This window comes from Hemicordylus capensis, chromosome 2 (assembly GCF_027244095.1).
Source record: "Hemicordylus capensis ecotype Gifberg chromosome 2, rHemCap1.1.pri, whole genome shotgun sequence".
In the NCBI taxonomy this organism is placed as follows: domain Eukaryota; kingdom Metazoa; phylum Chordata; class Lepidosauria; order Squamata; family Cordylidae; genus Hemicordylus; species Hemicordylus capensis.
Window position 1 is genome coordinate 41,897,643 of NC_069658.1, and position 26,283 is coordinate 41,923,925.

General features: G+C 41.0%; 1 protein-coding gene across 4 annotated transcripts in view; it reads right to left on the bottom strand.

Moving 5' to 3' along the window:
• The window catches only part of LOC128346839 (mannosylglucosyl-3-phosphoglycerate phosphatase-like), a 38,918-nt gene that overhangs the window by 2,523 nt on the left and 10,112 nt on the right, over nucleotides 1-26,283 (bottom strand). For all 4 annotated transcript variants that reach the window (XM_053300561.1, XM_053300563.1, XM_053300565.1 and 1 more), the window contains 5 exons: nucleotides 25,356-25,936; nucleotides 23,044-23,191; nucleotides 22,623-22,788; nucleotides 12,957-13,104; nucleotides 4,160-4,343 (listed from right to left, as the gene is read on the bottom strand). In XM_053300561.1, coding sequence (XP_053156536.1) covers nucleotides 4,160-4,343; nucleotides 12,957-13,104; nucleotides 22,623-22,788; nucleotides 23,044-23,191; nucleotides 25,356-25,936 — 1,227 coding nt within the window. The remainder of the gene's footprint in view (nucleotides 1-4,159; nucleotides 4,344-12,956; nucleotides 13,105-22,622; nucleotides 22,789-23,043; nucleotides 23,192-25,355; nucleotides 25,937-26,283) is intronic.

Here is a 26,283-nt window from a genome sequence, read left to right on the forward strand (position 1 = left end):
TCTCAAAAAATCACCCCTTTGTCCAAACCCCCTGAAATTGGGGTGGTAGCCTGAACCCATGAGGCACTACCACCCCACCCCACTATTCTGCCCCAGGCCCCACTTTCTGCCCCAATATGCCCCAATCTGCCCCAAAGACATGAAAATTTCAGAAATTTACCAAAAATCAGCCCTTTACCCAATCCCCCTGAAATTGGGGTGGTAGCCTGCACCCATTAGGCACTACCACCCCACCCCACTCCTTTTGCCCAAATCCCATGCTATACCCCCAAACTGCCCCAAAGTCACTAAAACTTTAAAAATTCACCAAAAATCAGGATTTTGCCCAATCCCCCTGAAATTGGGGTGGTAGACTCTACCCATTGGGCACTACCACTCCACCCCAAAATTTTGCCCCTGGGCCCCTTTTTACCCCCCCGAATCGATTCAGATTCGGATTCGGATTAAATCCAAATCCGAACCGAATCAAGAGTGATTCGGGTGACCCAGATTCGGGCACAAAACAGAACAGGGGTGATTCGGCTCGGGTCCGAGCCGAATCACCCGAAAACCCGAATTGCACACCCCTAGTTGGCATGTAATGCTTGCTAGATCCTTTTCCATAGTGCCATTAAATCAAAACATGAATAACAGACAATTTTTTTTAACTAGTGTGTGACAGAATCCAGGAAACACCTGAAAAATATCATAAAAGGATGCACCAGAAAGCAGCTAGTGATCAGAAACAGAAAAAAGTCAGATTTCTCGGACTTCAGTTTCTTGGCTTGATTTCTACAATGTGCTCTTTATGGGACTGTTTCTCAAGTAAGCCGGATGCAAATGGCCTTGCGTATCTTCTGGTGGAAGACAGCCGAAGGAAACACCGGATGACATCCAGACCAATAGTCTCTTTAAAGCACTACTTAATTTCAGTGCAACTACTCAGGAGTAATTTAGTCTACATGTCAGCCAGGGACACTGGTTCTCAGAGGTGAACTAGCTTCCTGTTGTTTTTTATTTATTTTGCTGTGTAAACTGCTTTAAACACTTAATTACTTCTTGAAAAGCAGAATATAACTATTTAAAATAAGAAAAGGGTCTGAGGTTGCTTACTGAAGTTATTCCTGGAGATTTTTATTTTTTTCAATATTTTCCCATTCTTTTCACAACAGCAAGCCACAAACATCTCCAGGCTTGCTTTCAACAGGCACTGAAGATTGCTGGAGGCCAGTCCTGGAGGGCTGTCAACCCTAACAGGCCTGTAGACTAGATATTAGAGTGACAGAGCTATAGGCAAAGACCCTCTCTGTCATAGAACCTGCCCCTTAGAACTCCCTTTCCTGAGAAGCCCCACTGGGTCCTTCGCTAAAAGTATTGTGGTGATGACTTTGTTTTCAAAGCTAGAATTTAATGTAAGCCAACTTGGGCAAAGATCTGCAGATTTTGAACTTTAGGACTCTCCATTAGTAGTTTTCTTCTCGGTGTTAGTAAGTTAAGCAACATAATTGGTGTTTCCATTGCACCAATTACAAGGGGCGGGCCTCCCTACCTTTGTGATAGCCCTGTAGTTATTGCGATTAGAAAGCTACAAGGGAGGCAAAAATTGGCTAAAATTGAAGGGATGAGGGATTGGGCTCCTGGGCTTTATTTATTGATTTGATTTATATACCCACTTTCTTCCAAAAGTTGAAAGCTGGAACTCAAAGTGGTGACCTTTCATTAAAGCATCCCCTACCTTTCCCTTCATAATTCAAGCACTGGTTTAGTCCTGTGCCATCCCATCATTTTCCACACAAATATTCTTCACTCATCACAGCACACTTTATTTCTGTCTTTCAGGAAATTATTTATATTAATTGAATATTTATTAATATCACATTCCATGTTTATCTGTTGAAATAAACTGGTTGGCTTATAATATTAAAATACAGTTAAGAGTCAAAGCAATACATAAACTAAAACAATCAAAGAGTCAAAAGTAGCAGTTGAATAAAAACACATTAAGAAGCCCCAAATCTAGAAAAGGCCCTCCAGAGCAGTAAGTTTTTCTTGTGATAAAGAGACCCCTTTTAGGTTATCCCTATGGTACCTAACATATATTAAGTAACAAATATATAGTGCCCTATATCTGACCATAGGGGAAATAGTAGCTATAGGGAGGGACAGTTTCAATTCAGAAAACGGCACAGAGGGAAAGGGTTAACCCCTTCTTCCCCAGCACTGTAATCTGTTCAGATTCAGGCTCACCACCACCACTTGTGGCTGTTTTTATTTTAGAAACCTAGGAACAAAGGATGCTACTTCATATGAAATCAGACTATTGGTCTATCTTGCTCTTTATTGTCTACAGTGACTGAACAGTGGCTCTCCAATGTTTCAGGCAGGTGGCTTTCCAGTCTTACCTGGAGATGCCAGAGACTGAAACTGGGACTTTCTGCATGTAGATCAGATACTCTACCACTGCGCTATGGACCCATCCAAAAAAGCCACACAAGGGATCCCATTCACAGATCCCAGAGTCAAATCTAGTTTGGTCCTCCTCTAAATGCTATAGCCCTGATCAAATTAAAGGAGGCCCCTCTTGTTGCCTTTATCTTTTTTTTTTTTTTAAGTATGCAGTAATGTTGTGTCTAGTTTGGCCCATAGCCTAGGAAAACATCTAGCAAGTCTATATAAAACAGCGTTTGAAGGAAAGAGAGAAAGAACTATACAGGCAATATTTTGGAAGAAATTAAATATGCTTGGCCTTTGAGTTGCTCCCTCCTTCTTTAGTTTAGTTACTATCCACCCAGTCTCTTTAATTTCAAGATGGACTGTGGATTATAAATTAGACTTACATCATTACACACAAAATATTTCATCCAATTCTATAGTCTGAAGCTTTCTATTAAATTAAATTAAATCATTTCTGACAGATAAATCACAAGAGCATACAATCTTCTGTTGGTCTTACTTAATTTAAACCAATGAATGTGGCCTAAACTCAACTTAACTTCACAGTACAAAATGCTTTTAAAGTGAATGAATTGAAAGAAAGATGTATAGCCACAAAACAGCTAGAACATCTATTTGGAGGGATGGGTTTTCTGAATCATAGCCCAATATACAATGCAGTTAAGCTTGATTGCAGCTTATATGCTGGCTACAGAGGATGTGATACACAAAAAACCCCAGCACACAGCTTTTATATTCACTCCCAAACTGTATACAAAAATGCCATCACCTCTATGTGTTCTATGCTCATATATGCTCCCTGGTGATGGCATCTTTAGCTATGAGGATGATTCTCTTTAGGCCATTTCACACAAGAACCTACATTCTCAATTGCTTCCATGTACCTGCTCACAATCATTTGGCCGAAGTGTGAACTGGGTTGTATACAAGTATAGTGGGTAGGGTAGCAATTTTCCAGCTAATTTTTCCATTAGGCATGTGTGCTGAGGGATAGCCAAGGCTGATTACATTGAGAAGGCAATAACTGAGTTCTTCCTCTGCATGTAAAAGCTCCTAGTTTAGAACCGAAATTAAATTAGGTCAAATTGCTTCCTGTCCCATAAATCTATGATTGATTCAGTGATGGAAGTTTTTGGAAAATATTTATTTTTGAAAAAGAGACCAAGGATGTAATCCTATACACGCTTACCTGGAAATAAATGTTATTGAACATTATTTCTGATTAGACATGCATAGGACAGCACTGTCAGTTTTTAATGAAAAAGAAGTGTAAGAGAAAGAAAACATCTAGCTCTAGTTCCAAATGTATCAATGCTGCCTGTATGAGGATGAGATGCCAAACAGCAAGAAGACTAAGCTTGAAATATGCAGGTGTGATTCACAGTGACAAAAGTCCATATGTAATTAGTCCTGGTAATGGCAACACTGGATAAATTCTACCATGACCAGTTGGCCCACCCAGTGTCATCTGACCAAAACAGTTCACCAAGAAGGGGCAATCATAACTGGAGAGTCATATGTTTTAGCCCTTTTACAGACTGGTGGTAAACTATTGTTCCTAAATGCAAAGCAATGGTAATCCAACATCTGACCCATAAAGACTGACCACAGGAAGAGAATTAACATGGCATACTTTGAGTAATACTCAACACTCACTGTTAAGACTGCTTTGGTCCCTTTGGACACAGATTTTTTACTTTATGTAAATGATATCAGCTTTACTTACCTATTAATGATTTCAGTTTTGATCTGGTAATTAAACTCATTCGGTGACCAGAGAAGCATGGTTTGATTCCTTGAACAATCTTGATGGACTCAAAATGATTAATAACGACTGTAGAAAGTGTCTGTGCAGTTTCAATATCAAACATCCGAGGACAATTTTGAAGCATAATGTAGCCATCCTTTCCCTGAAAAGCCACAAAAATTAAACCAGTCCACAAATATGCATATTAAGTATCTAAATCAAATTAAATATGCATTTGTTTGTATACATAATGGTTATAATCTGGGAGGATAATTTGAAGATTTATTTACTAGCAAACTAAACTATATAAAACAAATACTCAAGTACATCCAATAAATATATTGGCTTGGATCTCAACCTCTGGGAGCAGAACGGGGCTTTCCTGCCTCTCCTGTCTTCTTAAATCCCCTGCACACACATATACCCCAAAATCTACTTCTTAGGATTGCCAGACCTTCTAAACTGCATGGTATGTGGCAGCTGGAAAAAGAAATCAGCAAAAAACCGGGAACTCCCCCCACCCTATTGTGTAAGCAGAAGTGCCTTCCAGGCATACAAAGAGATCTTTTGATCCAAGCCATTTTAGTATGGCATTAGTCATAGGACAATAAATCCAGTACTCCAAGATTTGTATATACTCTTCTTCAGCTATCCACCCACTGAGCCTCTTGGAAGTGGTTCCTTTACTTTCACATGCCTGCAAGTATTCATGGGAATGCAGGAAGACATCCCCACCACTCATTCCTTTCTGTGTACTGCACAGGAGGGAGCTGTCATCCTAGCAACCAGGCTGCTGCTTCCTCCTTGGCCACCCTATAGCATCTGCCCTTCACACTCTCATGCCCTTTGAGCATAGTTGCCTCCATCCCCATCCCTTCACTCTGGGCAGTGGCAGGTGTAGGAATGCCCCCCACCCCATGTACATTTTTATATGCACAAGAAGAACAATATGATATAAAAATATAAGTTGTGGTAGATACACAAAGGGAGGATTTTGGAAATCACAAAGACTACTACAATAAGCACAACTTAAATTTCACTATAAAGCCTTATATACAGTGTCAGTGAAAAAAATAATACTAGTAATACTAGTATACCCCTGCTAACCTGGCAAGAGGGACCTTTTAACATGATGTTTCTCTTTATTTAGCAGGGGAGAGTAACTGGCCCTATCCACCCACAGCACAGTACTGCCAGTGAATGTTGCTGGTGTCTATCTTGTGTTTCTTTTAGATTGTGAGTCCTTTGGGGACAGGGATCCATCTTATTTATTTATTATTCTCTGTATAAACTGCCCTGAGCCATTTTTGGAAGGGCGGTATAGAAATTGAATGAATAACAATTATTATTTCTTGTTTACACAGTCAGACAGGTGTTATTGAGTGGTTTGTTTTATCCAGACATCGAGTCCTTCCCAAGGACCTGGGATGGCTGAATGTTATTATCAATGTATTATATTATTTCTTGTTTACACAGTCAGACAGGTGTTATTGACTGGCTTGTTTTATCCAGACATCGAGTCCTTCCCAAGGACCTGGGATGGCTGAATTTTATTATCAATACTGTTGGTTATTATAGATATCGTCACAAAATATAGGCTGTTCCCAGTAAAGCTGCTTTTTGTAATTGGCTGATGGTGATTTCTGTGGCCCCTATGGTGTCGAGGTGCTCTTCAAGGTCTTTTGGGACTGCACCCAGGGCGCCAATTACCACTGGGATTATTTGGGTCTTTTTCTGCCACAGCCTTTCAATTTCAATTTGTAGATCTTTGTATTTGGTGATTTTTTTCTATTTCTTTTTCTTCTATTCTGCTATCCCCTGGTATTGCTATGTCGATTATTTTGACTTGTTTTTCTTTCTTCTCGACTACAGTTATATCTGGTGTATTGTGTGGCAGATGTTTGTCTGTTTGTAGTCGGAAGTCCCATAGTATTTTTACATCTTCATTTTCTTCAACTTTTTCAATTTTATGGTCCCACCAATTTTTGGCTACAGGTAGCTTGTATTTTTTGCAGATGTTCCAGTGTATCATCCCTGCTACCTTGTCATGCCTTTGTTTGTAGTCAGTCTGTGCGATCTTCTTACAACAGCTGATCAGGTGGTCCACGGGTTCATCTGCTTCTTTACAAAGGCGGCACTTGGTGTTTGTTGTTGACATTTCTACTTTTGCTCTTATTGCATTTGTTCTTAGTGCCTGTTCTTGTGCAGCCAGTATTAAACCCTCTGTTTCTTTCTTCAAGTTACCATTCTTAAGCCATTGCCAGGTCTTGGTGATGTCTGATTTTACACTTATATTGTGCAAATATTGTTCAATGTTTATTATTATTATTATTATTATTATTATTATTATTATTATTATTATTATTTTGTTTGTTTTATTTAGACATTTATATATCCAATTTTTCTTATAGATTATTCGAAATGACTAACTACACAGTTAAGAACAATAAATACCAAACATCATAAATTCAAGACAAATACACAGCAGCAGAACAGACAGATATCATCTCAACAGAAATTCAAAAGCCAACAATAATCAACAAAAGAGAAAGAACTGACCATACAAAAGATCAAATCAGCCAACCCCAAAGGCCTTCTGAAAGAGGCAGTTTTTGCCTGTCTCTAAAGACAAAACTCTTCAGGGAGTTGGCACCACTACTGAACAGGTCCTGCTCTGAGTAGCCACTCACCAAACCTCAGCAAGTTGGAAAATACAGAAACCTTATATGCTGAATGGAATGCGTTAGCAGGTACATACAGAAGAAAGCAGTCTTTAAGGGCTTTTTTCAGGGCTTTTTTCACTATTCAGGGCTTTAAAGGAAAGCACCAGAACTTTGTATTGCATCTGGAAACAAGCGAGCAGCCATTGCAGATCAAATACTGTCTCTTTATGAGGCATGATGAGGCACTTGCTTGAGGCAGCAGATCACTGGAAGTGGCATCAATGGGGCACTGCATCTGACTTGATGGCAGTAAGAAAGATAGTGCCCACCTGCCGTGGCACCCCACCTGTCTGCATCCCTCTCCACTCAGTGTCAGCAGCATTATTACTTCTTAATGCTGCTTTACTCTGCCCGCAGCACCACCATTCTATGCATGTGCGTGCACGTGTGACGTAGCTAGGTAGTAGTGCAAACTGCCATTGAGACTGGTGTGTGTTGTTCTATGTGAGCTTATTGCTGTTGCAGGACCCTTCTCCTTCTGGATTCTGTGTAGTCGCATCTGCATCCACTTGCCCCAATACCCATGTGCAGTGACACCCCTTGGTACTATAGCAGCAGCCAACCCTGCTGCCTACCCAGTGTGCCAGCCAGCTAAGCAAAGCTCTTTTCAGCTTGAAGAACCACATCAGAAAAATCCTGCTAAGCAACAGTCCTTGAATTTGGGGGAAGATGCAGAAATTCCTTCCTTATTTCATCAAGTTGTAATTGAATTAATTATCCTGTCCTTTTGTAGTTGGCATAGAGAGGAATTGAAATTACTGATGTGTCAGATAGTAAATTTGAGGACATTAGAAAATCACAGTAAGACTGTCATTTTGTTTGAAATACACAAGAAGTGAGATACCTGCAGATGGCTTGGAGACTGGGCAAGCAAGCAACCTTCTCTACATCCACCCCCTTTCAAATCATTATCAGTTTCTACGTTTGTGGATAAATGTTTTCCTCAATTCTACAAAACAGTAGCTATGGAAACTTGCACTATCCAAGGGTATAATCTACTGGGAAGTTCTCCTACAGAAGGCCCATTACTGTGCTCTTGCATTACTCTAATTCATTTCAGTGGGGCTTATATAGGAAAATTTCCTGGTAGATTGTGCCCCGTGGCTATCAAGATAGTTTTATGTCCTGCTACAAAAAAAATTAAAGCAAACTATAATAATTAATTTTCCCTTGGAGATTACTGAGCTGGCATTAGCTTGAGTTGCATTTAGTGCCCTCACCTTTCTGCAGGAATATTTTCTGGTTGTGTTTCAGCATAAATTGACTGAAGATAGGAACATGATACTTCTGTATATGGGAGGGAGGTTTATAACAGAAGGACAAATATCTGAGAGAAAAATTCCTTTAGGGCAGAAATAAATGGTATAACACTAATTATTTGTGGGTGACTAAATTATGTTCACTGCTTACCTTGGCTGTGGCAATCACTGTCAATTAAGAATCAAGTTGAAATTATATTTATGTTTAATCATAAACAGTTTGTAACTTATTATAACTGTACTTATGTGTAACTGATGACCTGGTAGAGATCTGTTAACATTCATAAGTATGGGTACTGTGCCTGTGCAGGACCTTGCGGGTGGATTTTCTAACTCTTCACACCTGTGTTCCGGCTCATGTGCTCAGTGTGTTAGTTACTTTTGGTGGTTAGGGCACTATTTTTTCAGCTCCTGGCTGATCGCCATGCATAGATTATTTGGGGGTGGGGTTCTTATTTACTTCAGTCTACTGCCGTAGGGAGGAATGAATGGATCTTATGAATGTCAACAGATCACTACCAGATCATCAGTTACAGGTAGTTACAGTTACCTGTTAATCTGGATTGTGATCCGTGGCCATTCTTAAGTATGGGTCATTAGCGAGCTCCCAATAAGTAGTAAAGGAGGGACCTTCACACATCTAGGGAATGTAAAAAGCATTCCATAGGAGTTGATGGATTGTGGAAGAAGGTAGGTAATAAAACGTTCTGATTCCAACTGAAGTCAGTTACAATTTTTAGTCAAAAATTAGGATCCGTACACTTAAGGACCTTATCTGGGTAGACCCTACTGTAATGGGCATCAATGCACAGAGCCATTAACTCAATAACCCTACAGACTATGGTGATCACCACTAAGAAAGCGGTTTTCAGTCAGCAGTGTTATAGAGATGGTGGCAAGCAGTTCAAAAGGTTTCTCAGTTAGGGAGGAAAGCACTAAAGAAAGACTCTACTGTTCCATAGGCTTACGCACAGGAGGAAACAAATTATTAATGCTCCTCAGGATTCTCTTACAATCTGGATGAGAAAACACAGTTTCCCCATCCCAACCTACATGCTTAGAGGAGAGTGCCACAAGATGAACTTTGATAGAAACATTGGCTAAGCCAAAGCTTTTCAAAAGTAGTCAGGTATAGTAGCACCTGTCGTACTGTCACCCTACATGGGTCAAAGTCATGAGATCTAGCATAGGAGTGAAACCGCTTCCACTTAAATAAACTTCCACATCTCATGGAAGTTTTCCAATTATTAAGTAAAAATTTATTCAGAAGCTGACCTTCCACACTGTCAAGTGCAGGGTCTGCAGGTTTGGATGAAAAACCTTTCCTCTGTTTTTGGATAGGAGGTCAGGATGATGAAGTAGGTGGAACATGCATGTCGGCAGTCTGAGTAGTGATGCAAACCATGGTTGGCAGGACTACCAGGGGTGATCAGGATGCACTTTGCGTTGTCTTGAATAAGTTTCACCAACACCCTGTTGAGAAGAAGGTATGGAGGAAACATATACAGAAGACTCTGTAGCCAGCTGTGCTGAAATGCTTCTCTCATGGAGCTGTGTACGTGACCTGCTCTTCAGCAGTACTATGGCACTTCTTGTTCCCCGCAATGGCGAACATATCGATCCTTGAGGTTCCCCACATCTGGAAAACTTCTTGTAGGTACTTTTGGTTGAGTTCCCACTCATGATAATGTAGGTGTAGAAACGACCTGCTCAGATCGTCCACAAGCACATTGTGTCTTTTATATGTATGGCAATCAGATAGATTTGATGGACAATGCACCAGTTTCAGATCTGGAGGCTCATAGCACATAGAGAGTGGGAGACAGCCCCACCCTGCTTGGAGGTAGGCTATGGCCATAGTACTTAGTGGTTAGAGTGTTGGACTAGGACCGGGAAGACCCAAGTTCAAATCCCCATTCAATCATGAAACTCACTGGGTGACTCTGGGCCAGTCATGTATCTCTCAGCCCAACATACCTCACAGGGTTGTTGTGAGGATAAAAATAAGCATGTACACCGCTCTGAGCTCCTCAGAGGAAGAGCGGGATATACATGTAATAATACTTAAATTAAATTAAATTAAAAGCCCCAGCTGGACCACACTGACCTGCAGTAGAGGCAAAAAATCTCTGGTTTATTTTTTAAATTGTAAAATTGTTTTAAGTTTTTGTATATGTTTTTAACTTGTTTTATGCTATTGTTAACCGCACAGAGATGAAAGTTTGAGGCGGTGTACAAATTTGATAAATTAAATAAAATAAAAATTAAAAAGACATGAGACCCAGGAACACAGCCATAAGTTCTAAAAATATCTGATGTGAAGCTGGTGCTGGTGAGAGTTCCATTAACCCTGGATCTGGTGTTCATAGCACATGAACCCAGCTATAGGCTGGGATAACTATGTCTTGTAACGCATATATTTAATAAAGTATGTTTTGTAGTATGTTATTCTCCAATACTCAACAAAGGAAGTTTCCTAAACAAATCATGGATCTTCTAGCCTTTTCCATCCCATCATGTTTTAATAATGTTTTAAATGAGAGATATAATATATTAACTTAAATGTTAAGCTGGTGGGCTGAGACAATCTAGAATGGTCACAGGTCATCCATGATTCTGGCCAAACTAAAAATGAATTCAAAGAATTTGAATTTCAGTATTATGGATAACAGATACAGGAATCTAAATAAAGATTAATCCTACATAAGAGCTCAAAAATTAAAAGCCAATTATTGTAGGATTAAAATGTTGTCATGTTTATAAAAGGTTGGCAAATATTATATAATACCAGTATTATGGATATTTTCTTATTTTAAAAGAGAAGTTTTCGTGTTGTAAGGATTCTCATGCCTGATTCATTGTATTATACCTGATGTTTAAAACATATAAACTGGATGGATTCAGAATGTATTTTTAATCATAATCCCCCCCTCCACGTTTATGACTGCCAAGAAAAGAATATAAATTGTAAGTTGAGTATATGGTTAACATCTCAAGAAGCACTTAACGCATAAACATCCTTCTATCCCCATGCATAAGTTCTATGTTTTAATTCATCTTTTACATTAAAAAACAAAATCAGCCCTACTCCAGCCCAGCGTGAAGTGCATAGGGATATGTAGTGCTATATAAATTCACTGAACAGATGGGAAAATTGGACATCAAGAGATGAGCAGATTCAAAAGTTACAAGAGAATCTACATCATTATACACCCAAGTCTCTATAACCCACCTTAAACTCCATCTTTAGAATTTACAAATTACAAATTACAGATTATTGGGGTATCTAAAAAATACCCTCTTCCCCACAACGTCCTATTGCTTGCCATTTAGCCTGATGAGTTCTCTAGGACAGGGGTGGCCAGAGTTAAGGCTTCTAGGAACTACTTCATTTTCTCCAGAGCCTTGAGGGTTACCAACAAGAAATAATGTCTTGGGGAGATGAAGGCAGGCACAAAATGGCATCTTGGGAAGGCGGAACCAGGTGCACAATGGCAGCTTGTACAAAAACTTATATTAACAGAATCAAGGATTTTAATACCAAATCCCTGAATCCCAGCATAGTTGTGTAGCAGGGCAGGAAAAGGTCAAGAGGGATGCTTTGTGGGGGAAGAAACTGGAGAGAAATTAATAGGAGAGAAAGTTAAATCAGCCCTGAGCATCCAAAGAAAGAGAAAATAAAAATGGTGTGCCCGCACCCAATGACAGCTCCAGAGGGGGGTGGGGGGCAATAGCCCCCCAGAAAAGTAGCTTCTCCCCATTTCTGCTTCAGAAATGTAATATGTGGGACACAACCCACCCATCCATACATACAGTTTGCCCTTTCTGCCCGCCCCCCCCCCCATTTTCTGTCATTGCCCATGCCCCCACTCAGTCAGCCAGTCAGAACTGCAGTATTGACAGTAAAGGAGAGGAAGGGAGAAGCAATCCCAAATGTCTGGAGAGCTGCTTCAGATAAGCATGAAAACTACCAATAAATCTAATGCCCAGCCGGTTGGCCCTGCTCTAGGACTCACAAGCTCACTGTCTGGAACTTTGTTACCTTTTAGTTGGTCATAATAAAAACATCACCCTACTTTGGCTAGGGTAATACTTTTAAGCTCTCTGACAGGAAAATAGTACATTAAAATCATAATCAAGAAATGCATAAGATGAATTTTGGTTATTTGAACATGCTTTTGTTTTGCTTTTTAATAAACCTACTTAAGGAAATTGGGGTCTCTGATTATTATTACAATTGGGGAAACTGGGATCTCTGAATATCATTACATGACATATCTTGCCAACCTAATTAATTAGAGTTTCTGAAAAACAGATATTTCATTACTATGCTTTTTAACTGGGGTGGGGGGGATCTGAACAGATTAATTCTACATACTTAAAAGTAGAAATGTGTTGTGTTACTTGGTCAGGTAGTGGCCTGACCGAGGCCACTACATCACTCACTGCCATTAAGTTGCTTTTATGGTGTTGATTTTCTTGCCTTTGTAACAAATCCTCCTGTATGTCAAATGGGGGGCCCTCATTGGAAGATATCCTATGAATCATTCAGACCAATTTCTTGTGACAGCAGCAGTCTCTACATTTAAACCACACCTGAAAGATGTCACTTCCAAATGTCCAGGAAAACAAATTGTACAATTTCCACTGTCAATGTGCCCATTGTCTTTCTGTTCTAGGGTATACCAGCAGTTATTTCCTCCCAACGTGAAATGAGCATAAGAAATTATTTTGTCAAATGCTTTTCATAAACATCACTATAATTTAAAATAATATGTGAAAAGGTGTGCTTACATTAGCCAAGTATTCCTTAATTGCAAGCTGATAGATCCGATTTTCCTTTAGATATTGCCCTTGAATTTTTACAGAGTCTCTTAAAATTCGATGCCCTGGTGCTGCATTTGGATCGAACCAAAATTCTATTCCCGCTACTTGAGGAAACCTGAATGTTAATAAAACAGTTTAGATTTGATGATAATGAAGAAGCTTCAATAAATATTCTTCACAGTCCAACTTTTTCTAAAATCTAGGCAATCTTTCTTCTGTGTATAATGGTAAAACACACATTGATTCATAAAACCAGGCAAGTTATAATATGCCCCTGCTCCATTTATATGAGCTTGTAAACTGCCATCCATTCTGTCAAGGAGCCTACCGTGGCCAGTTAAATCTAGGGTTGGCAAAATGCTGCTGTGTCTAAATAGGAAATATAGTACAGACTTGGGAAGTGTGAAGCAAACAGAGGGGTCGTGCATACGGCCTTACTCACCTGGCCAGGGAAGTGCTCTTGCGGGAAGGCAGGAGCCATCTTGCCTTCCCCCACGATTCCAGCTGCTCGCAGGCTTGCCAGCGTCACACGCCCACCCAAGAATTAGGAGGAAAGGAGGCTGCAGCCTCCTGCATCCCATAGGACTCCATTCCATTGGGGGATTGCCCCACAAGCCAGGTGCTCTAGGTGTCTGGCTCTGTGTCTGCTCAGGCAGCTTGTAGCCAGAGCAGACACACAACCGGAGACCTTGCACTTGCACCCTTTTACCCAGGTAAAAGCCCAGGGATAATTTCTGGGCTACCCAGTGATCCCGACACTTCACATGAGCATAAGCCTGAGTAGGGCTGCTCATGTGAACAGCCTCACAGATTTATATCGTCAGGGCCAGAGTCCATTAAAACAAAAGTGAGACTGAAAGAGCTTCACACAGAGCTGCACATTTATTTTTGCCTTAACTGGAAAGGCTTTGAATGTTTCCCGTGTGTGTGAGTTGCAACATAGACACAAAATATCCGTTGGTGCAGCATCTGCCATTCTCTAAATTTCTTCTTCTTTTTAAAGAAGTTTCTATTTCTCATGACCATAAAACAAGAAAGCCTGTTGACACTGTTCAAATGCTTCAAAACCAGAGGAGTACTGCTCAAAGCTTCTAGTGATTCAAAGGCTGTGGTTGCAGTGCCCTGTACAACTCCCCATCACTCTGTTAAAACTAATCCTTGCTTCACCATCCTTGCTTCACCATTACCTGCCTAATCCCAGGCTTTCCCCTATCCTCCTTCCCTTTTGTCTCTGCATTCCTCGTGAGAAGTTCTGTGCTTTCAAAAAATCTAAATCATGGCATAAAAATAAATTATGGAAAATAATATGGGTAGTTTGATGGATACTGTACTACAAATTTGTGCCAACTAACCAAAACAGTTATAATCACCTGTACAATCAATTACGCTTAGAATTAAATGTTTCCTAGTTTCCCCCATTCTTCACCCAGTTAGTAAATAAGTAATGTTCAGAACCTAAAAACCTGCTGGGATGTAGTTTATTGCTCTTTTCCTGCAGTGTGTGATGAAGATCCATCAATGTTCAAATTCACCAAGTATGTTATTAAGCCATAAACTTCCTAATTTCATTCTTTCATATTTCATTGTGTATTTCTTTCAGTACACTAACCATATGCAGCAGACAGGTTTCACACTGTCTTCCACTTTGAATATTAATATTATGCATGGAACTGTAGAATATTAAATTAGTTTAGTAACAGTGGCTGACATCCAAAGCACTGGAATGCTTGCAGAACAAGCAAATTTGCGCTAGCTCAAGAAGTTAACTCAGTTGCACTACAAAGCAAAGATTTGCAGACTTGCACTGTTGTGCTAACATGCTAGAGTGCTCTTGCACAGAAGTCTCAATTAAAACAAATGAGGCATAGCACAGTTGCGCAACTGTTGCAAAAGCATATTTGCGGTAGCACAACACCTGTCTGATGCTATGAGCTAGTGCAACCATTTTGCACTAGTGTAATTTCACAAGTGGTTTATTGCTCTCGATGTCAATCAAAGCAATGTCACTATAAGAAAGATTCCATATTGTATTCAGGCAAGTAGATGGGGCTTTGTTCCTTTCCCCCAACAGCATTTGAGGATTAATAAACAACTAGCCCACCCTGCACAGAGCACTTTGGGGCTGGCTGTTTCCCCCACCCTCTCCCTCCTGCCCTGGTCTCTCCTCTCTTCCCCTTCCCTCCAGCCCTGCGTTCTCCAGCCCTCCCCACCTCCCATTCCTTCCCCCACACAGAGCCTCACCTGGTGGCAGGCAACCAAAAAGGGCCCCGCCGCCCACCCACCTCCGCCAGTTTTTCCTCCCTCCTGTCCGCCTGCAGCCGCTGCCTCTTTTCCCTCTCCGCCTCCGCCCACCCGCCACTGCTTTTCTCTCCCCACCCGCCGCTGTCCCCATCCCCACTGCTGCGTTTCTCTCCCCCACTCCTCCGCCCGCCGCTGCCACTTTCTTCCCCCTCTCCTCCTCCCTCCTCACACGGCCGAGCCTCTAACCGGAACTCTAGCAGCGTGTCACGAGAGTTCCACCGCCAAATCCTGTACACACATGTCGGCTAAGAGAATTAATTATATAAATAGTTTAAGTGCTTCAGTTTAGGAATACTGAGTAGACTTACACATCACATATGCAAAACACACTCATCTGCTCGGAAAGGTTATTGGGTGACTCCCATGTCAACTATCTACGTACAGTAGTTGGCAAAGCTACCGATGACCCTGTTAGAGGTTGTTGATTTTTACCCACAATAGGTAAAACAGCAGAGCGCTAAGGAATGAGCACACACTCCAGTTACAGAGTAGGTAGCAGAGGATGGTTTGGATATTGCAGCTATTTAGAGAAAACACATGGAGATCCTTGTATGACTAAACACTAAATATTTACTGTATTGGTTAAATACACTTAGATAGGAAAGACCTATATCTAATCTAAAGGACTACATAATGGCTAGGTAAGGAAAGAGAGAGATGTTTACAACTGCTCTCTAGGAGGAAAGGAAGGATTATGACTCAGCACAGGAAGTGCTGCAGAGTCAGTTTAGGGGTCATAGAGTAGGGACAGATAGGGAGACCCTGACTGACTGTCTCTACTCCCAATGCCCCTAATGGTCATAAGGACAGTTGGTGCAAAAAGGTCGATGCACTGGAAGTTCATCTCCAACAACCCTTCTCATCGCCTGTCGTACTTGGTCACGACTCCCATCTTCTCACGAAGCATCTGGAATCTGTCTTTGGATAATGGCTTGGTTAATCCATCTGCCAGCATCTCTTCTGTGGGGCAGTACCTCAGCAGGACCACCCCCTTTTCTTGCAAGTCCCGAACATAGTGGTGCTTTATGGGAATATGCTTAGTTCGAGATTTCATCTTCTCCATTTGGGAAATCTGGGTACAACTTTGGTTGTCCTCAAACATCACTGTGGGCTTTGGTTCCTCGATGCCAAAGTCCGATAGTAGTTGGTGTGTCCATACTGCTTCCCTACACGCTTCACTTGCTGAAACGTACTCTGCTTCTGTGGATGATTGTGCAACAAGTGACTGCTTGCGGCTACTCCAAGTTATGGCTCCACCTCCATACAGGAACAGGTGTCCACTTGTGGACTTGCGGTCTGTTCTGTCCTCGCCCCAGTCTGCATTCACATATCCCACAAGTTTGGGATTGCTGTTTGCTGGAATCTCCAATACATAATGTGCAGTACCTTTCAGGTACCTTCCCAGTCTTTTGATCACTATCCAGTCCTTGTTCGTTGGCACACTCACTTTTCTGCTCAGGATTCCCACAGCCGAGGCAATGTCTGGCCTTGTCACTGTGGCTATGTACAAAAGTTTTCCAATTGCCTTTCTATATTGATTGTTGGCTGGTAAAGGCTGGCTGTCCTCATCTTGCTTCCAGAAATCAGCATTCATTGATGTGCTGACTTCATTAGCATCTGTCAGTCCCAAGCATTCTAGAAGATCTTTTATCTTCTGGTTTTGGTTGAGAAGGAATGTTCCATTCTCTTCTCTTTCTATTTGGATGCCAAGGTAATATGAGATCCTTCCGAGTTCCTTCACCTCTATTTCCTTGCTCAGATGTTGTACAATTTCATGACTGTCTTGCCTTTCCTCATGTGCAAGAATCAAATCATCAACGTAAGTCAGAATGTAAGTCCATCTATTGTCTCTGAGTCTAGAATATAGGCAGGGGTCAGCTTTTCCTTGTGTGAACCCCTCCTTAAGTAGTAATTGATTCAGTTTTTCATTCCATGCTCTGGCTGCCTGCTTTAAGCCATAGATGCTCTTTTGCAGTTTGCACACTAGCCCCTTCTTTCCAGGTTCCTCAAAGCCTGGTGGTTGTTGAATGTAGATGTCTTCCTCAATTTCCCCATGTAGGAAGGCAGTCTTTATATCCAGGTGTTCAACTTGCATCACTTTGGCTGCTGCCACACTGAGCAATGTTCTAATTGACGTGTGTTTCACAACTGGTGCAAAAGTCTCATCATAGTCCTGACCATGGATTTGGGAGTATCCTTTGGCTACTAGTCTGGCTTTGTAGCACTGTAAATCCCCTTCTGCACCCTGTTTGACTTTGAAGACCCATTTGCATCCCACAGTCTTTCTTCCAGTGGGTAGTTCCACAAGTCTCCAAGTCTCATTTTTGTGCACGGAATCAATTTCTTCCATTGCTGCCTTTCTCCACTTCTCAGCTTCATAAGCTGGCAACCTTTCTTTTGTGCAGCCATGTAGTGGGTTCTTGCATCTCTCCTCCTTTAGCCATGAGTGAGAGTCTGTTAGGTGGAACCCCTTTGTTATGCCTCTGTGAGCGCCTCAGTTCAGGTTCTGGTTGTGCAGCCCCTTCTGAATCTGGCACTGATTTCTCGGTTAGTTCCCTCATTTGGGAGTCAGTTTCAAAGTTTAGGCTTCGGTGGCCCAATTTTCTGTGCCATGAGAAATCACAATTTTTGTGTTGGCAACAACTTGCCACGTTTGCTTGTGCAGTAGCACAGTCTACTTCAAAAAGTCCATCATCCCGCATGTGGGCAGTCTTGATTAACTCATCACTTTTAGAGATGTAGCATGCTTCATTTTCAAAAATTGCTTTACACCCCTTCTTGAGTCCATGCCCAATTGAAATCAAGTTGACTGGCACGAAAGGTGCATCATTTATCTTAACCTCATATGCTTCAGCAGCAGAGCCACGAAGTATCTTTGCTGTCCCCTTGCCAGCCACGCTTAGCTTCCTTGAATTTGCTAGGGTCACAACAGATCTGTGGCTTTTATCGAGTTAGATAAATAGACTGGGATCACAGATTATATTCTGGGATGCACCTGAGTCCAGGATGAAAGTGTGACCCTTCCTTGGCTCTTTTAAGGCAATGTAGCTTTTGTCATGACTACTCGCCCTTTCAGATAAGCCACCATGTCCGTGCTTCTCCTCCTCTCTTTGTTTGTCACCATGACTCATCGCTGTGTTTACTTTATTGCCATGGTGACCAGGTCTGTGCCCTCTGAGTTTCCCACTCTTTGAATATTCTGATGAGTCACTGAGGCTACTTTGCTTGCTAATGTTGAAATTACTTTGTCTGCTGAAATGTGCCAGAGTGCCATCACTTTCAAATCTCTCCTGCTGCAACTTTATATTAAAATTTCTCAGACTCAACACAACATGATCAACCTTCAGTTCACAATGAGACAGTTCAAGAGTGACAATTAGGAGTTCAAAACTTTTAGGCAGGGATTGTAGGATTGCCCCAGTTAGAATAACATGATTCAGTTCACATTGGTTACTCTTCAAAAGCCTGTTAATCTCTAAGATACTCGCTATGTGGGCTTCAAAGTCTCCCCCTTCCTACAGTTTGCTTTCACACAGCCTTTTATACAGGAGAAGAGCTGCATTTGCAGGGACTTGGCCACATTACTTTTTCAGTCTATCCCATGCTTCTGAAGCTAAATCTGTATCCCGCACATAGATCAATAAATCATCGCTTATACTCAAAACTAAAAGGCCATACGCGTGTTGGTTTTTCTTGTCCCATGAGGCTTGAGCAGCTTCATCTTGGGCTGGCCGTATCTCCATGAGCACTTCAAAGATTCCTTTTGTCATGAAGATCACTTTCATCTTGAGGGCCCAGGTTTCGTCGTTATTGCCATCCAGTTTGGGAAAAGAAGGAGCCATTCCTGAGTAGGCTGTAGTCACAGGATCCATAATGCAGTTACTAACTAGCTCAGCTGCACTTTCAAAAATGAAAAATAAAATATACTCTGCTTGTGCCTAGAAGCCTGTTGTTCCTGCTGGGCCCATAACCCTGTTAGAGGTTGCTGGGTTTTACCCACAATAGGTAAAACAGCAGAGCACTAAGGAATGAGCACACACTCCAGTTACAGAGTAGGTAGCAGAGGATGGTTTGGATATTGCAGCTATTTAGAGAAAACACATGGAGATCCTTGTATGACTAAACACTAAATATTTATTGGTTAAATACACTTAGATAGGAAAGACCTATATGTTTCCATCTGCTCTCTAGGAGGAAAGGAAGGATTGTGACTCAGCACAGGAAGTGCTGCAGAGTCAGTTCAGGGGTCATAGAGCAAGGACAGATAGGGAGACCCTGACTGACTGTCTCTACTCCCAATGCCCCTAGTGGTCATTAGGACAGTTGGTGCAAAAGGGTCGATGCACTGGAAGTTCATCTCCAACAGACCCACCTTCTGTCTGATCTTTTCTTACTCCAAAATAAACTCTATTAGAATGTTTTTCTTTCACCAATGTATTTGGGTTTGTTTGTTGGTTTGTTTTTAGTTAAGCTCTGTCTTCCAGACTGTATTCTTTTCCTCTAGATTAATAGCCTCTCAAGTTTAGCATTGTTCATGCTCCCATAATTGTCCTTTTACCTAACTACCTCTCTGACATCATACATCTTGTTCCTTACTTTCCTTTCTTGTAGTTTCTTGCACAACTGTACAGAAAGGGTATTCTAAGTAAGTTTCATGTCACTAAGAAAACAATTGAATATTGCCTCTCACAAAATTAAAAATGCAATGCCAGGTTGGTCCAGAATAAACCCGAACTCATCCATGATTTGATTGTGGATGAAGGGGCCGACCTGGTGTGTATCACCAAGACTTGGTTGGGGGAGGTTAGTGGCCCAGTCTGGTCACAGCTTCTCCCTCCAGGGTATTCTGTAGAGGAGTAGGTGAGGGGATATGGGTGGGGAGTTGGAGTGGCTGTGGTCTATAAGGATAATATCTCCTTTACCGGGGTCTCCGTCAGAGTATCTGACCATACTGAATGTGTATACTTAAGTTTGGGGACCAGGGATAGATTGGGACTTCTGCTGGTGTACCAATCACCCCACCGCCCAACAGAATCCCTTACTGAGCTCACGGACTTCATCGCAGAACTTGCGTTGGTGTCTCCCAGACTTTTGATGCTGGGGGACTTTAATGTTCATTTCAGGACCAACTTGTCCGGGGCAGCTCAGGAGTTCATAGCGACAATGACAACTATGGACCAGTCCCAAGTGGTCTCTGGACTGACACACGTTGCAGATCACACACTTGATTTGGTCTTTTACTTTGATCAGGGTGGTGTTCCGTGGGTGGGGAATCCTGTGATTTCCCCATTGTCATGGATGGACCACCATCTGGTTAAGGTTAGGCTTACAACCACTTCCCACCTCTGCAGGGGTGAGGGACCTATTAGAATGGTCTGCTCAAAGAGGTTATTGGACCCAACAGGATTCCAAAAAGCCTTGGAAGGATTTAATGTTGGCTCTGCCAGCGATCCTGTTGATTCCCTGGTGGAGAATTGGAGCAACTTGCTCACCAGGGCAGTAGACACGATTGCTCCCAAGCATCCCCTCCGACCAGCTTCAAAATTGGCCCCTTGGTATATGGAAGATCTACGGGGGCAGAAGCGGCAAAGTAGGCAACTAGAGCGCAAGTGGAGAAAGACTAGACTTGAATCCAACAGATTACAACATAGAGCACATTTAAAGATCTATGCTCTGGCAATACGAGCAGCAAAGAAGCGGTTCTTTTCTGCTCGTATTGCCTCTGTGAGTTCATGTCCAGCGGAGTTGTCCAGGGTTGTGAGGGGACTAGTACATGCCCCCACTTCCTTGAATCAGAATTTGGAGCCATCAGTTACCCACTGTGGTGTGTTTAATGAATCCTTTGCAGATAAAATCTCTCATATTCAGGCCAATTTAAATGGAGACTCCACAATTACTCTGATGTCTGAATTGGAGGTGTCCAGCAACTCCTCTTATGTGGTTCAACTGGATCAGTTTCAGTTTGTGACTCCTGAGGATGTGGACAAGCTGCTTGGAACAATGAGGCCTACCACTTGTCCTCTTGAACCTTGTCCAACATGGCTTGTTCTATCTAGCAGGGAGGCTGTTGTAGGAGGCCTGGTAGAAATCATAAATGCTTCTTTGAGAGAGGGCAGGATGCTTTCCTTATCTTAAGGAGGCAATTATTAGACAACTTCTGAAGAATCCTGCAGTAGATCCCTCAGAGTTGAGCAATCATAGGCCTGTCTCCAACCTCCCATGGTTGGGCAAGGTAATTGAGAGGGTGGCGACCTCTCAACTCCAGGCAGTGTTGGAGGAAACTGATTATCTAGACCAATTTCATACTGGCTTTCAGGCAGGCTATGGGGTGGAGACTGCCTTGGTCGGCCTGATGGATGATCTCCAATTGGGAATTGACAAGCAAGTGTGACTGTTGGTCCTTTTGGATCTCTCGGTGGCTTTCGATACTATCAACTATAGTATCCTTCTGGAATGTCTGAGACTGCTGGGAGTGGATGGCACTGTTTTACAGTGGTTCTGCTCCTACCTCTTGGGCAGATTCCAAATGGTGGGGTCACACTTCCCCAAAAGGAACAGGTACTTCTGGATCCACACCTCTCCCTGGTATCTCAGGTTGAGGCAGTGGCCAGAGGGACTTTCTATCAGCTTCAGCTGATACGCCAGCTGTGTCCGTTTCTTGAGATGAACAACCTCATATGCTGTACATATGCTGGTAACCTGCAGACGTGACTTCTTTAATGCACTCTATGTGGGGCTGTCTTTGTATGTAATCCAGAAACTCCAGTTGGTACAGAATGCAGCAGCCAGGTTGGTCTCTGGGTCATCTTGGAGTGACCACATTACTCCTTTGCTGATAGAGCTACACTGGCTGCCAATAGGTTTCTGGGCAAAATACAAGGTGCTTTTATAACCTATAAAACCCTAAACGGCTTGGGCCCTAGGTATTTAAGAGAATGTCTTCTTCATTATGAGCCCTACCACCCATTGAGGTCATCTGGAGAGGTCCATCTCCAGTTGCCGCCAGCTTGCCACACAGGGGCAGGCCTTCTTGGTTGCTGCCCCGAGATTGTGGGATGCGCTCCCTACTGAAATGCGATCCTCCCCATCTCTGACATTTTTAAAAAAGTATTTGAAAACCTACCTCTTCACCCAAGCTTTTTCAGCTTTTTAAATTGTTTAGGTTTTAATCTGTGTTTGATTTTAAATTGTTTAAATTGTTTAAAGCTTTGCGTATGTTTTTAACTTGTTTTTATGTTATTGTTAACTGCCCAGAGACAGTTTGGGGTACAAATCTGAGAGAGAGAGATTTTCAGGGAGGAAAAAAGGTGTGGGTGAGAATACTCTACATACCTTCCATCAAGAGCTGGATATCTATACACTCCATTTTCAAGAGCTTCCAGGAGTTGTTTACCTGTCACTCTGACTACCAGAAGGGCATCCATGATGGGAAGAATAGTCAAAAGGTCGTGCATTGTAAAATCTCCTGCTGGGTGTATTTGATTTGAACGAAGTGTTCCTATAAAAATCAAAATGAAATCACCTAACAAAATTAAAACATAGTTTTTTTTAAATGGAACAGATAAACACTTTTAATTATCTTCTTTAAAAAGACAGTGATGTGAATGTGCTATTTCAACATTTCAGTCTGGGGCAGTAGTTTTGAGGAGGTACTAGCCATATCTATCACCAGTCTAAATATTAAGCTGCATAGCAAATGGCAAATGTTATCAGTTCAGTATATCAATTGTAATAACAATATGAAAGTGACCACCTGAATTGAGCAATGCTACATCAGCATGAGTAGCTTCCAACATGGCATTGGCTACCAAATTTCCCAAGTTGCTCTCCATTCTTCTAACAGTTTCAACACGGCCATCTAAATCAACATCAATTGGGCAAAGAACTTGCTTTAAAAGGTGCTGTGAAAAGAAAAGGTCTGAAGCAGAATTTTTTAGAAGCAAATTTTCCAGCTAGCAAATTATTAGGCTCAAAACTCATGTATAATGTTTAGACAAGGGTCTTTGTGTGTAAAAAATCAAGTGATCCCAGACATGGAAGAAAAAGTATATCTTCCTGAAATCTACATATTGTGCCACAATTTAAAGACAGAATTTCCTACACTCATTGTCATATATAAACCAAATTGATGATGGCTGCATGTGCAATAATATTTATATTTATATTACATGCTAGGGATGTTACGAACATTATATATTAGGTATCTTTTTAAAAAATTAAACTTTATTAGAAGAAAATTTACAAAGCAAAACAAAACTAATCCAAACACAAACAGCAAAACATCATACAACAAACCGCAATTCAGCTATCTATCCACATTCTAATATTATCTGGGGTAAGAAGACAACCATAATTCTCCATGATCCAGGAGTATGTGACATTGACTTAATAATTTCATGTATAGACTCAAGCAACATCATGGTTTATATGCAACATCAAGCACATGGAGTTCTGAACAGGTAAATATTCTAACACTTGGCATCATTTAACACCAAACACTTGTTTATATCAGTAACACTGAAGCTATCTGTTCTAGCCAACTGCCAACAATAATGTTCTAAATTACCTTTTGTTTGTTTATATAGCAGCATTGTGTACATATTATTTTGCAGAGTAACATAAACAGATACACTGAAGGTATTTTCACATTTAACTAGACAAACAGAGGTGTTCTCCTGTTATACCATGCAAAGAAGAGTTGCCAGTGATGATTTAAATGTAGTGAATCCTCCTCAGTGCTAGAAGTTGCACTATTTACTTTCAAGTCCACCTTCACCTCTACTAGGGAATATTTAAAAAATCTTAATCAATTAATCATATGATTATAGATTGATGCAGTCAATAGATTGATTAAAACTGCATATATCTGAACATGACTAAACCATCATTCAGAATAAAAATTGCTTTTTCTTTGTAGATTTATAATATCCATACATGGTGGAAGAGGCACCATCTTAGAAGTTTTTTTCCCTGTGTGAAGAGGGAAACATTTCTTCTGAAGTGGTGCCTACAACCTGGCTGCAGTATTAGTATACCTTGTACAATATTTTAAAGATTTTCTTTTACTGTGCTACCTAGTTAATCAGAAGCACTTTTAAAAACTTGATATAAAGGGCTTTAATTGATTAATTTACGAAACACTACAGCTCTAATCTTTACAATACTAGATCTTGCTTCTCACAGCAGTTTTAATATATTTGTTGTTTGGTTCAGTATCAAATGCTTCAGTCTTAAGCAGAGTTCCTAGAGAGTAAGTCCAAATGAATTCAATCAGATTTACTCCCAAGTAATCTAGTTTAGGATCACACTGTTAAATAAAGAATAAATGCATGAAAAGTATTTGAAAGATATTTTTCATCCATGTAAGACACGGTTTGTTCCTTTATGCTGTTAGAGAAAGGAACATATAGCATATTTAGGCTTCAAATTATCAACTGCTAGATGAAAAACAGGAGTAAAGAGAAGCATAAAATCTGAAGCTGATCCATGATGGAGCTTAGGGAAGATTATCTCCAGTTATGGAGAAAGGGAAAATTTAGGGCACCTCAACAAACAAGATTCTCATTCTTCCAGTTCAGTTCCTATTAAAGCAGATACTATATTAAGCATATTTTTTTTATTTTTTTTATTTTTTACATTTTCGATCCCACTCTTCTTACAAGGAGCCCAGAGCGGTGTACTACATACTTAAGCTTCTCCTCACAACAACCCTGTGAAGTAGGTTAGGCTGAGAGAGAAGTGACTGGCCCAGAGTCACCCAGCAAGTACAATGGGTGAAAGGGGATTTGAACTCAGGTCTTCCCGGTCCTAGTCCAATATATTTTCAAAACATTGATTGTGCATTGCCCCTTATGAGATATAGGTGTTTGAGAGACTTAGACTGACGCTGAACAGCAGAGTTTGAATGGCCACTGGCCTCTGGCCATCGGATCTCCATAAAACCTCTGTTTAGCCCAAACCTTCCAACAATATGACGTCTGGCTTATTGTAAGCAGTTTCTATTCACTTTTATTAGCCTTTCCTTTCTAATAGAAAAAAAGACTATGGATAAATGAATAAACGTACCTGCAGGTTTTGAGAACAGTCATTTACTAATGATTTTATACGGGGATCTTCCTCTAAGTGCTGTAAAATGTCTGTTTTTTGAAATGTGTACTGAAATGCTTCACCAACCTTTCTTATATTTATTGTTGTGAAATTTCTAAAATCAGATCCACTTTTCACAATCCATGTTCCATTCACCTTTTTAATCCCATAATCATGATCATGTCCTCCTAGGACTATGTCTATTCCTTCAGTGCTCTGTGCAAGCCTCATGTCATTAATCCATTTCATGTGTGTCATTGCAATGATAAGTTCTGCTCCCTCAGCTTTAAGCTCCACAGATAGTTGATTGGCAACTTTAACATAATCAACATAGTGTAAGTTTGATTTCTTGATGGTAGCTAATGTATCCAGCCAGTCTTCTTCCACTAATCCCATCAAACCAATGTTCATATTGTTCCATGTAACCATGTTTTTTATAGTTCCATGTCCCAGTGGTTCAGAGGTAAATTTATCTTGTACATTGCTGAGGAACCACGGAAATTGCATCTGTCTTATATACTCTTCTAAAATGTCTATACCAAAATCAAACTCATGGTTCCCTACAAGTAAATAAGACAGTTTGTTAAATTAATTTGCTAAATGACATGATACTATAAAACTACAGAGAGAAACATTGATGCTTATCTTACCTTATCTGTAAAAACACATTTTGGTTCTGCAAAGCAGTAACCACTACTGAACTTTTCTGTTCAAATAAGGCCGTATCTGATTAGGGATGTGTGAATCGATTTGGGTACGTATTGATTTGTACCCAAATCTAGCTGATTCAGGTGATTTGGAGAAAGAACAAATTAGATTGGCAAGAATTGGCTAGATTTGGGTCCAAATCAAATCGCACCAGATTCGACTCGAATCAATTCAAGATTCTGATTCCTCCTATTAATTC